This window comes from Scyliorhinus torazame, chromosome 11 (assembly GCF_047496885.1).
Source record: "Scyliorhinus torazame isolate Kashiwa2021f chromosome 11, sScyTor2.1, whole genome shotgun sequence".
NCBI classification, from domain to species: Eukaryota; Metazoa; Chordata; class Chondrichthyes; order Carcharhiniformes; family Scyliorhinidae; genus Scyliorhinus; species Scyliorhinus torazame.
This window is the reverse complement of record NC_092717.1, coordinates 10013501-10025658: the sequence shown is the minus strand read 5'-3', so window position 1 is coordinate 10025658 and position 12158 is coordinate 10013501. Positions and strand designations below refer to the sequence as shown.

At 46.8% G+C, this 12158-nt stretch overlaps 1 protein-coding gene across 1 annotated transcript in view; it reads right to left on the bottom strand.

The window, feature by feature from the left end:
- Positions 1-4134: 4134 nt before the first annotated feature.
- The window catches only part of ntaq1 (N-terminal glutamine amidase 1), a 29100-nt gene continuing 21076 nt past the window's right edge, over positions 4135-12158 (bottom strand). Inside the window, exons 4-6 of the mRNA XM_072466939.1 lie at positions 10826-10974; positions 8029-8153; positions 4135-6963 (exon numbers count right to left, since the gene is read on the bottom strand). Of these exons, the coding sequence (XP_072323040.1) occupies positions 6854-6963; positions 8029-8153; positions 10826-10974 (384 nt within the window). The 3' untranslated portion in view covers positions 4135-6853. The remainder of the gene's footprint in view (positions 6964-8028; positions 8154-10825; positions 10975-12158) is intronic.

Genomic DNA, 12158 nt, shown 5'->3' with positions numbered 1-12158 from the left:
GCTACCCAATGCTCCACAAGACCCCCTTCTCAGCCCTGGTTAACGATCTGCTAAATCTCATGGAATAAGAATCGTGCAATGCAGGATGATGCCAGTGAATTGAAAGGAATGGTAACTTACTGCTCAAATTGAGTCCTGTGTAATATTCTAAAATTAGGGACCACCAAGAACAGAAATGAATGAACTTTGAAACCAATTTAATGCTCAATGAATTCAATCATTTCCTGCCTGAAAGAAATCTGTGAACCAACGATGGCGCAAGACAGTTTAAAAAGGTAGGCTCACAAAGCATCTGTGCTGCCATGCACGTGAGTGTGAGATCACCCAGTACAAACAACTATCACCACTATCATCTGCACTATGTTTCCAGGAAATGAAACATTCCAAGGCTTGCTAGGCTTAGCCCAAACAGATGAAAGCATTGTTGAAGGAAGCCGTGGAAATTTTGGGGCCTTGGGCACAAAGTCTTTGCTCGGCTATGTCTCTGTACTCCAGTTATTCCACTGATGCGGCACGGTGGCACATTGGTTAGCCCTGCTGCCTCACAGCGCCAGGACCCGGGTTCAATTCCGGCCTTGGGTGACTGTGAGAAGTTTGCACATTCTGCGTGGGTTTCCTCCGGGTGCTCTGCTTTCCTCCCACAGTCCAAAGATGAGCAAGTTAGGTAGATTGGCCATGATAAATTGGTCCTTAATTTTCCAGGGCTGTACAGGTTAAGTTATGGGGATGGGGATAGGGCAGGGTGGATAGGGGAGTGGACCTAGGTAGAGTTCTCTTTCAGAAGGTCGGTGCAGACTCAATGGCCTCCTTCTGCACTGTAGAGATTCATTTCTCATTGTAAACCTACAGCAGTAGTTACCTGCAATTACATCTAGACTGATGGAGGGCTGAATGAATAATAGATCAATCAGTTTAATGATAAAATCAGAGGGGGCAAAACCCATGGACTCTTAAGTAGTGAGATCCACAGAATCATAGAGTATACAAGGAGGCCATTTGGCCCTTATCACCTTGAAAGAGCCTTGTTCTCCCTCCGTATTCCTATCCTTTTCAATTATTTATCTAATTTCCTTTGAATATTTATGACAGAATCAGCTTCCATCACATTTTTGAACAGTGCCCTCCAGATCATAACAACTGGCTGCGTGAAAAGAAATCTCCCCCTCCGATTCTGCCCTCTTTGATTGTCTCCCACTTCCTTTGCCTGAACATTCTCGGCTGTGTTCGGGGTTGGGTGGGGTGCTGGGTTACGGGCGGAGGTGTGGGCTTAGGTGGGGTGCTCTTTCCAAGGGCCGGTGCAGACTCGATGGATCGAATGGCTTCCTTTTGCTCTGTAAATTCTATGTCTCGTTAGCTGTCTGGACCCCAAGCTCCGAATCTTCCCCATCAATTCGACTCACAATGTTAAAAACCCCTATGAGGTGACCCACCCTCCTCTCTTGGTCTTTTTTTCTAGAGAGACAGCCTGTTCAGCCTTTCCTAATAGTTATTACCACTCACTTCTGATAGATATCCTTTGAATCGGTCTTCCATCTGCTCCAGTGTCTCTATTTCCTCGTTACGATATGGAGGTCGGCATTGTTCTGGTCTAATCAAGGTTCCGCACCAGTATAAAATAACTTCTCCACTTTTCAATTTTATGCTCTAGACTTGAACTTGTTATTTTTGCATTTTTAAAATGGCTTTATTAACTTTTTAAAAATAAAATTAGTGCACTCAATTCATTTTTTCCCAATTAAGGGGCAATTTAGCGTGGCCAAGCCACCTGTCCTGCACATCTTTGGGTTGTGGGGGTGAGACCCACGGAAACACGGGGAGAATGTGCAATCTACACACGGACAGTGGCCCATAGCCGGGATTGAACCTGGGACCTCGTCAGCGTGAGGCAGCAATACTAACCACTGCGCCACCATGCTGCCCTGGCTTAATTAACTTGCGTTGCTACTTTTAAATGATTTGTGAAAATGTCTCTGTTCCACCACCTCATTTTGCTCTTACTTTCCAAGGAGTCGTATCAAAATGTACCACCTCACACTTATCTATATTGGAATAATTTTCCCATTCTCACATGCAATCTGCAAATACCGACCAATTAAGCCACACTGGAAAATCTAAATCTTTGCAAATGGATGAGGGGGCTTATTTGGGAAAGGCCAAATGCAAGCAGGTAGGGCAGTGGCTAGATTAGATCAGTGGTTATGTTACTGGACTAGTCTAACCCGAGTTATCAACCGATTGTTCAAAACCCAATTGTTTCACCAATGCCCCTTTAGGGGAAAGGAAACCACTCTTGCCTGGACTGGCCTATGTTTGAGCCCAGTCCCAAACGCAGAGTCCTCCAAGCTGGTCTCGCAAGCCATTCAATTGCATCTTAAAAAGGGCAACATGGGATGGACAAAAGATAACAGCTTTTGCCAGTGATGCGCACATCCCAAAATAATTAAACGATAAGGGTTCAGAATTTAGGCTTGGAAATACATTGCCATATCATCATCAATGCAGTGACAAAATCCTGGAACTCCCTCCGTAACAGCACTGTGGGTGTACCTACACCACATGGACTGTAGCGGTTCAAGAAGGTGCCCCCACCATCACCTTCTCAAGGGAAATTTGGAATGGGCAATAAATGCAGCAATGCCAACATCCAATGCATTAATTATTACACAAAAAGGTAGTTTTATTTCTCTTTAGTCTTTCAGTCCAAAGAGATGCTGGTTAGGTGGATTGACCACGCTCAATTGCCCCATAGTGTCCAAACATGTGCAGGTTGGGAGGAGTTACGGGGATAGGACAAGGGAGTAGGCCCGGGTAGAGTTATTTTTTGGAGGGTTGCTGCAGATTCGATGGGCCGACTGGGCTCCTTCTGCACTGTAGGATTCTATGGACGAGGGTGTCACTGGCAGGGCCAGTATTTCTCGTCTACCCTTAATTGTCCATGAACTGAGTGACTTGCTACCCCATTTCGGAGGGCCGTTAAGATTCCACCATGTTGCTGCGGGTCTGGACAAACCTGTAGGCCAGGCGGGGTAAGGATGGCAGAGTTCCTTCCCTAACGGGCTTTATTGAACCAGAAGCCTTTTTACAACAATCAATGATATTTGTCATGGTCGCCATTGTTGAGGCTAACATTCCAGACTTATTCATCGAATTTAAATTTCATGGTGGGACTTGAACCTGCGTCCCCAGAGAATTATCCTCGGTCTCTAAATCACTATTCCAAGGATATTACCATACTGTGGATATTCTTGGATGACCCCCAATTTACAACCTTATTCCAGAGTATTCCTTAGTTCTGAGACACACCATGAAACAGAAAGCAGGAGCAAGCTGTTTTTGCCGCTCTGTTTGCAGTTTTATAAACTGTTTACTTGAAGAGACTGCGGCTGGCTAGCAACAAGTGAAACCTCCAGAACATGGAACGGCGTCAAACGCAGACAGCTGCACAATCCAAAATTCCATTTTGCTATTTGATAACAGTTCCAAGTGCAGTTCAATTAACTTCCGTCTGACCACATAACTCGTAGTCACAATAGGAGTGATAGGGGTGGGAGAGGGGGTGGGTGCAGGGTGGGGGAGGGGAAGGGAATCTTCCGGAAGATTGTGATGCCCTCAGCAGGATGCTCGAGGAATTTTCCTGCCCATGTGCTTCATCGGGGGGACTTTTAAAAGACTTGCATTTATATAGCACCTTTTATGACCAGTGGATGTCTCAATGCGCTCTAAAGCCAATGGCGTGCTTTTGATGTGTAGTCACAGTTGCATTGTGGGAAGTGCAGCAGTCAATTTCTGCACAGCAAGATCCCACTAACAATAATGTCAGATAATCATCTTTTGCGATGATTTAAAAAACTTTTTAAAAATATAAATTTAGAGTATCCAATTCTTTTTTTTTTCCAATTAAGGGATAATTCAGCGTGGCCAATTCATCTACCCTGCACATCTTTGGGTTGTGGGGGTGAGACCCACGCAGACACGGGGAGAATGTGCAAACTCCACACGGACAGTGACCCGGGGTTGGGATCGAACCTGGGACCTCGGCGCTGTGAGGCAGCGGTGCTAACCACTGTGCCACCGTGCCGCCTCGCTTTTGTGATGATTGATTGAGGGATAAATATTAGCAAGGACACCAGGGAGAACTCCCATCTTAATAATATTTATTGTCACAAGTAGGCTTACATTAACACTGCAATGAAGTTACTGTGAAAATCCCCTAGTCGCCACATTCCGGCACCAGTTCAGGGACACAGAGGAAGAATTCAGAATGTCCAAATTACCTAACAGCACAATTTTGGGGCTTGTGGGAGGAAACCGGAGCATCCGGAGGAGACCCACGCAGTCACGGAGAACATGCAGACTCCGCACAGACAGTGCCCCAATCTGGGAATCGAACCTGGGACCCTGGCGCGGTGAAGCAACAGTGCTAACCACTGTGCCACCTTAAGAGAGTATACAGTGAGGGTGCGTTGAACAACACACCAAATAGAGCTAGACTCCCTCAGAACTACACTGAATTATCACCTTAGTCCTGGAGCGGGACTTTGGACCAACAACATTGAGACTCAAGGGGTGAGTGTTACCTATTGTGCCATGGTTGACACTGCCTTCCTGGTGTCCTGTATTGTTTGAATGCACTCGTTTTTCTGTTCATACTTAATTCCAGTGTGGGACAGGGGGGGAACGGTGACGCAGTGATTAGTACTGCTGCCTCATGGCGCCGAAGACCCGGGTTCGATCTCGGCCCTGGGTCACTATCCATATGGAGTTTGCACATTCTCCCCGTGTTGGCATGGGCCTCACCCCCACAACCTAAAGATGTGCAGCGCAGGCGGATTGGTCATGCTGAATTGCCCCTTAATGATAAAAAAAAACGAATTGCAGGGACAGAGATCTAAAACTCTTAAGAAACCTGCTGCAACATTTGGTATCATGCTAAACAGTGATGTTCATTGGCTGTTTCAACTGAACCATAGCACTTGAACATTTTCCTACCAGCATAAGTGCGTCCCACTGTTCTCTTTTGCCTCTACTTTATATCAACACTGGATTAGTGGGTAACACTGTCATTTCTCAAACAGTTGAGGGTTCGAGTCTTAATCCAACTGGGAAAATCCAGGCTGGCATTTGCATCCCTAATTGCCCTTCAATTGAGTGGCTTGCTGGGCCGTTGCAGGGGGCAGTTAACCACATTGCTGTGGGCCTGGAGTCACACAGAGGCCAGGCCAGGAAAGGATGGCAGATTTCCTTCCCCAAAGGACATTAGTGTGAACTATTTAAAATACTGGGTTTTTGTTAAACAGAAATTGATGACAGTTTCATCGGCACCGCTTCTGAGGTTAGCTTTATATTCAAGATTTTATTAATTGCTTTTAAATTCCACCAGTTGGCCTCGTGGGATTTGAACCCATGTCTCCAGGGAGTGTCCCAGGGAGTATTACCACTACGCCATCATCGCCCCCTTTTGGCTGCACTATTGGAGGTGAAAGCTTCAGTCAGGCTAAAACCACAGGTCGAATTTCATGAAGGGTCTGGACAGAGTAGATATAGAGTGACTGTTCCTGTTGTTCGAAGGATCGAGAGCCAGAGGACACTGATTTACGAGACTGGCAAAAGATTCAGAGGCGTCATGAGAAAAATCATTTTTATGCTGCACGTGGTTAGGAACTGGGATGCACTGCCTGAGACTGTTATCACGGATTTCAAAAGAAAATTGGATACAAACCCGAAGAGAAAATATTTTGAAGGCCGGGGGAGTGGGACTAGGGGGAGATGATGGCGTAGTGGTAATACCACAGAGTTAGTAGCTCAGAGGCTAATGGGGACATGGGTTCAAATCCCACGAGGCCAGTTGGTGGAATTGAAATCCAATTAATAAAATCTTAGGTCGGCACGGTAGCACGGTGGTTAGCACCGTTGCTTCACAGCTCTAGGGTCCCAGGTTCGATTCCCGGTTTGGGTCACTGTCTGAGAGGAGTCTGCATGTTTGCCTCGTGTCGGTGTGGGTTTCCTTCCACGGTCCAAAGATGTGCAGGTTAGGTGGATTGACCATGATAAATTGCCCCGAGTGGGGTTACTGGATTGCGGGGATGGAGTAGAGGTGTGGGCTTAAGTAGGGTGCTCTTTCCCAGGGCTGGTGCAGACTCGATGGGCCGATTGGCCTCCTTCTGCACTGTAAACTCTTATGATTCTGTGCTCTTGCAAAGTGCCAGCACAGACTTGACGACGGGATGAATGGCCTCCTCTGTGCTGTAACTATTCAGAGTGAGTTACAATGGGGCAAGTCACTGGATTATTCAGGTGACACGTTGCAAATCACTTGCATGATTCGTGGGGCCATCTCAATCCCTGTGACAAAACACAGACAAATGCTGTTTGATACACATTAACAAATAGTGGAGGACGATTGTTAAGCCTTTGAAAGTTACAAGCTTGTTGAACCATTTTGCTTTGTGGATGAACAATATTTTGCACATTTCCACGTTGATCAAACATGATGGATAACCTTTACACTTGTTACCAATGTACGTAGAAACAGTCTGCACTGTGATGTATTCAATGGATAGCATGTGGCTGTTACAAACAGTTCATCACATTCTCTCCCTCTTATGCTAAGAGTTCATTCAGAGTCACCATTTCTGGTATCAATGGTTTGAACTTGATTTCCTTTGCTGTCAATCTCCCTCTGCTGCATTCCTGCTGTCCTTTGTGCTCCTCACTGTCCGTCTGGGGTTCTTTGCAAATCTCAAACACCCAAAGTTCTGTTTCTTAGAGGATTATTGGTGTCTCTCGCACTGCAGTTCTTCTCACGGGGCAAGGGTTGAAACTGGAAACTTTGAACAGCTTTTCTTCCCAAGTATTATAACTTCGAACTTCCAAACTGTTGAACAAATTCTGGAAGAGTATAGACATCGCCCCATCCAACGGTGGGAGTCATACTGATGAACTTATCTATATTCATCTTGGCCTCTAAATTTGAACCAGAGTCACAAAAGGTTAAGTGAAGCAAGTTTTTTTTTAACAAGGCACCAAAGTTACAATCATCTTACTGGCTCTCCTGCTACTGGAACAACTGTTCTTCATTTACTTTACCCAAAACCTTCATGATTTTTCATGCTTTATTAAATCTCTCCCTTACCCTAAGGATCAAAGTGCTTTTTTTCCAAAATATGGAAGTTAGCAATCCTTCTGCCCTTATGAACCCTTTGCCCTGTGGATACATCAACTCGAGGAAATATAACATCGCGCACAAGAACACACCATCAACTTCTTGGGGGATCATCATTGACCAGAAATATAATTGGACCACTAGCATAAATACTGTGGCTACAAGAGCAGGTCAAAGGCTGGGGATTCTGAGGCTAATAACTCACCTCCTGATTCCCCAAAGCCTGCCCACCCATCTACAAGGCGCCACAGGAGTGTGATGGAACTCTTCACTTGCCTGGATGAGTGCAGCTCCAACAACACTCAAGAAGCACAACACCATCCAGGACAAAGCAGCCCGCTTGATTGGCACCCCTTCCACACACATTCAAATCCTCCACCACCGACACACAATGGCAGCCGTGTGTACCAGAAACCAGGTACACCGCAGTAACTCACCAAGGCTCCTTCGACAGCACCGTCCAAACCCATGACCTCTGCCACCTAGAAGGACAAGGGCAGACGGTGCATTGGAGCATCACTAACTGCAAGTTCCCCTCTAAGCCAAACACCACCCTGACTTGGAAATATATCGCTGTTCCGTTACTGTCCCTGGGTCAAAATCCTGGAACTCTCACCCTAATAGCACTGTGAGCCTATCTACACCAAATGGACTGGAGAAGCAGCTCACCACCTTCTCAGGGGCAATTGGGGAGGGGCAATTAAATGGTGGTCTTACCAGCAATATCCTCATCCCAAGAACCAATATTACAGCACCTCATTGACGTGTCAAGTTACACATGAGCCAGTCCAAACATTTTAATTATATTAGAAAACATGCATTATCCGGTTTTGGATAAAGCTTCAAACACACCTTATTTCACTTACCTGCTGTTTGAATACAAGGATATGGCGGAGGAGTCGTGCGCCACATTCCATTAGCCGCTTTCATATGGGAGCGATCTGAAGCGAATGTCTTCAGGTACAGATCTGCTCTTATCACTCTCATTTTTCTGAACAGAAACAATACGATTTGTTGAATTATACTTTTCCAGCCTCTTTTTCCCGCCCCGAGCCCCTCCCTTGGTCGGATCATGGGCCTCCGGACAACTCTGGCCAGAAGGAAACAAGCTGCTATTTCTGTGTTTATTCACTGATATTGTTGGTGCGATGTTAAAAAGGATGGCGCAACAGACTTCATCAGAATCAAACGGGACGTCCAGCTACAGAGGTGCACTGATACAGTTGTGGATGAGTACAGTTTATTACACTCTTTAGCTTAGCCGCAGTGGGCTTCACCCTTGGGAGACGTGAGGGGACTAAAATGTGTTCAGGATTTGGGCAGGGGAGGGACAAGTGGAAAAATAAGAGTGGTAGTGTGAGAACAAACGGACACAAGAGTAGGAGCAGGAGTAGATCATTTGGCCCATCGAGCCTGCTCCACCATTCAATATGGTCACAGCTGATCGTGAACTTCAGCTCCATTTTCTTACCCACCCCACAGATCCCTGAATTCCTCGAGAGACCTAAACTCTATCAAGATTTTCCACATAACAGAAAGATGGCAGGAGCTTTTGCTAGTTGGAGGTAGTCCCGTTTTCCATCTTTTCCTCATCTCTCTCCTTCCACTATTTTTAATTCTGTCCTGTTATTCATCAAACCCATGTCAGGCGTGGCTCAGTAGATGGCGTGCCGGCCTCGGAGGCTGGAGGTTCTGGGTTCAAGTCCCACTCCAGAGGCTGGATACATAAATCCAGGCTGACAATCCCAGTGCAGTACTGAGGGAGTGCTGCACTGCTGGAGGTGCCGTCGTTTGGATGGGGCGTAAACCGAGGCCTTGTCTGCTCTCTCAGGTGTAAAAGATTCCGCTTGTTGAAGAAGGGGCAGGATATTCCCGGTGTCCCTCAAACAAGACAGCAAAACGATTACCTGGTAATTATCACAATGCTGTTTGTGGGAGCTTGCTGTGGGCAAACTGGCTGTTGTAATGTAGGAAATGCACCAGGGACTGCACTTCAAAAAGTAGCTAATCAACTGCGGAGTGCTTTTGACCATCTTAGTTTGTTAAAGGTACTGTCCGAAGGCAAGTCTTACGATTCTGTTTTTATTTTTCTCTAATTTTCTCCGCTCCATGGTCGGCGCAGGCTTGGAGGGCCGAAGGGCCTGTTCCTGTGCTATACTTTTCTTTGTTCTTTGTTCCTCCTCCCGATTCCTTGCTGGGGCATGGACTGATAGTTTAAGTTGAAGTATCCTACAGTGCCCTCTCGAAGTAGAGGGGTCTAGAATGTTAGCGCTGGTCAGTTATTTGCGTGTGGGTCACCCGGCAAGCAAGCACCACACTCCCCTCACTCACAGGGATAGGAGGCGGCCTTGCTTTGTCATTTAGTGAGATCATAGCTGATCTGACACCCAACCCTAAATGCCCCATTTCCCCCCCCCCCCCATTTTCCTCAATATTGTAAGATTTTTAAAATTTAGAATATCCAATTATTTTTTTCCAATTAAGGGGCAATTTAGCGTGGCCAATCCACCTGCCCTGCACATCATTGGGTTGTGGGGGTGAAACCCACACAAACACGGGGAGAATGTGCAAACTCCACACGGGCAGTGACCCAGAGCCGGGATCGAACCTGGGACCTCGGCGCCGTGAGGCAGCAGGGCTAACCCACTGCGCCACCGTGCCGCCCTCAATACCTTAGATTAACGAGAATCAATCAATCTCAAATTTAAAATTTACATTGACCTAGCTGACCAGCTGCAGAAAAGAGTTCCAAACCTCTTCCATCCTTTCTGTGTAGAAGTCCATAAATATCCATAGATGTCCGACAGTCCAGATGAAGGCCATTCGGCCCATCGAGTCTGCGCCGACCGTCTGAAAGAGCACCCTACCTAGGCCCACTCCCCCGCCCTATTCCCGCAACTGCACATTTTTGGACACTTCAGGGGCAATTTTTTGGCATGGCCAATCCACCTAACCAGTAGATTATTGGGCTGTGGGAGCACCTGGACGAAATCCACGTAGACACGGGGAGAACGTGCAAACTCCACAGTCACCCTAAGCCGGAGTTGAAGCTGGGTCACTGGCGCTGTGAGGCAGCAGTGCTAACCCCTGTCCCACTATGTTTCGTAATTTACTCCTGAAAAGTCTAGCTCTAGTTTTGTAGCCACAAGCTCTAGCTCTGGTCTTTTGGTTATGGAGGCTCCCAGTCGATTCCATCCATAGTTAGGCCTGTTGCTGCCAGAATGCAGAAGGTTAAGGGTTGATCTGCTCAAAGTATTTAAGATATTAACAGGGAAAGTCAGAGTAGATAAAGATAAACTATTTCCATGGTTGGTGATTCTAAGACTAGGGGCCATAGTCTAAAAATTAGGTCCAGGCCGTTCAGGAGAGATGTTAGCAAGAACTTCTTCACTCGAAGGGTGGTAGAGGTTTGGAACTCTCCCCCACAAACAGCAGTTGTAGCTAGAACAGTTGTTAAAGATACAAGGGATATGGGCCAAAGGCAGGCATATGGAGTTGGGCGACGGAGCAGCCATGATCTCACTGAATAGTGGGACAGGCTCGAGAGGCTGAATGGCCTACTCCTGCTCCTCAAGGTTATAAAGTTCACCCATGACATTCTGGACAGTGAAGAAGTTGGGAAGAACTAATAGGAGGAACAGCCTTAGTCAACAGCTTGCTCACCTTCGGAACGCTGGTCTGATGAGGTCCTCAGATCTGAAGGCTTCTTTCACGTAAGTATCGCAGGGGCATGGAAATGGAAGTGTTGTATCCAGGTCATAGATCTCACAGTGCTGTCCTCCACAATCATGAAGTAGGATAACATGGTAATCCTGATTTAAAGTACATTATTATTGTGATGCTCGCACAACAGTATATCAGATTACAAAGGCTGTTACTCATTTATGAAAAATGATATAGTATGGTAGAAACCGAGAAACTAGGAGCAGGAGTAGGCCCTTCGAGCCTCCTTCACCATTCAATATGATCATGGCTGATTCTCCACCTCAACGCCATACTCCCACCCTCTCCCATACCCCTTTGACGCCTTTAAGAGTCTAGACATAGAACCTTTGAATCACTACAGTGCAGAAGGAGGGCATTCGGCCCATCGACTCTGCACTGACCCTCTGAAAGAGCACCCTACCTAGTCCCACACCCCCACCGTCTCCCCGTCAGCCAGTAACCCCACCTAACCTTTTGGACACTAAGGGACAATTTAGCATGGCCAATCCACCTTACCTGCGCATCTTTGGACTGTGGGAGGAAACCGGAGCACCCGGACTAAACCCACGCAGACACGGGGAGAACGTGCAGACCCCACACAGTCAGCCGAGGCCGGAATTGAACCCAGGACCCTGGCACTGTGAGGCAGCAGTGCTAACCACTGTGCCACCCCTATTTATTTCCTTCTTAAATATATTCAGTGACTTGGCCTTCTGAGGTAGAGGATTCCACAGGTTCACCACTCTTAGAGTGAAGACGTTTCTCCACATCTCAGTCTTAAATGGCCTACGCTGTATCGTGAGACTGTGACCTCTTACTCTAGACCCGCCCCCCCCCACAAACCAGAAGAGACAAGATCGCTGCATCCAGTCTGTGCAGCCGTCAGACATGTACACGTGGCAATTAGATCCCCTCTCATTCTTCTAAATACCAGCGAATCCAGGCCCAGTCAACCCAATCTCCCCTCATACGACAATCCTGCCCTTCCAGGAATCAAACAATTGATTCCTTAATTAAAAGTCACAATTGTTACACAAGCAAAAGAAACCAGTTGTCCAGCGCCCATAAACTACAGCTACAAGGCGAATGGCCAGATAATCCTCTCTCAGGATACAGGCAGCGGGTAAGACCTAACTTGCACCAAGTCCCACTCACCCATCAATAGCTGTGCTCGCTGGTCTTTATGGACTCCCGGTCCGACACACCCAAATTTTAAAATACTAATTTTTCTTTTCATTCTTTCATTGGATGTGAGCGTCACTGACAAGGGCAGCATTTATTGCTCATCCCA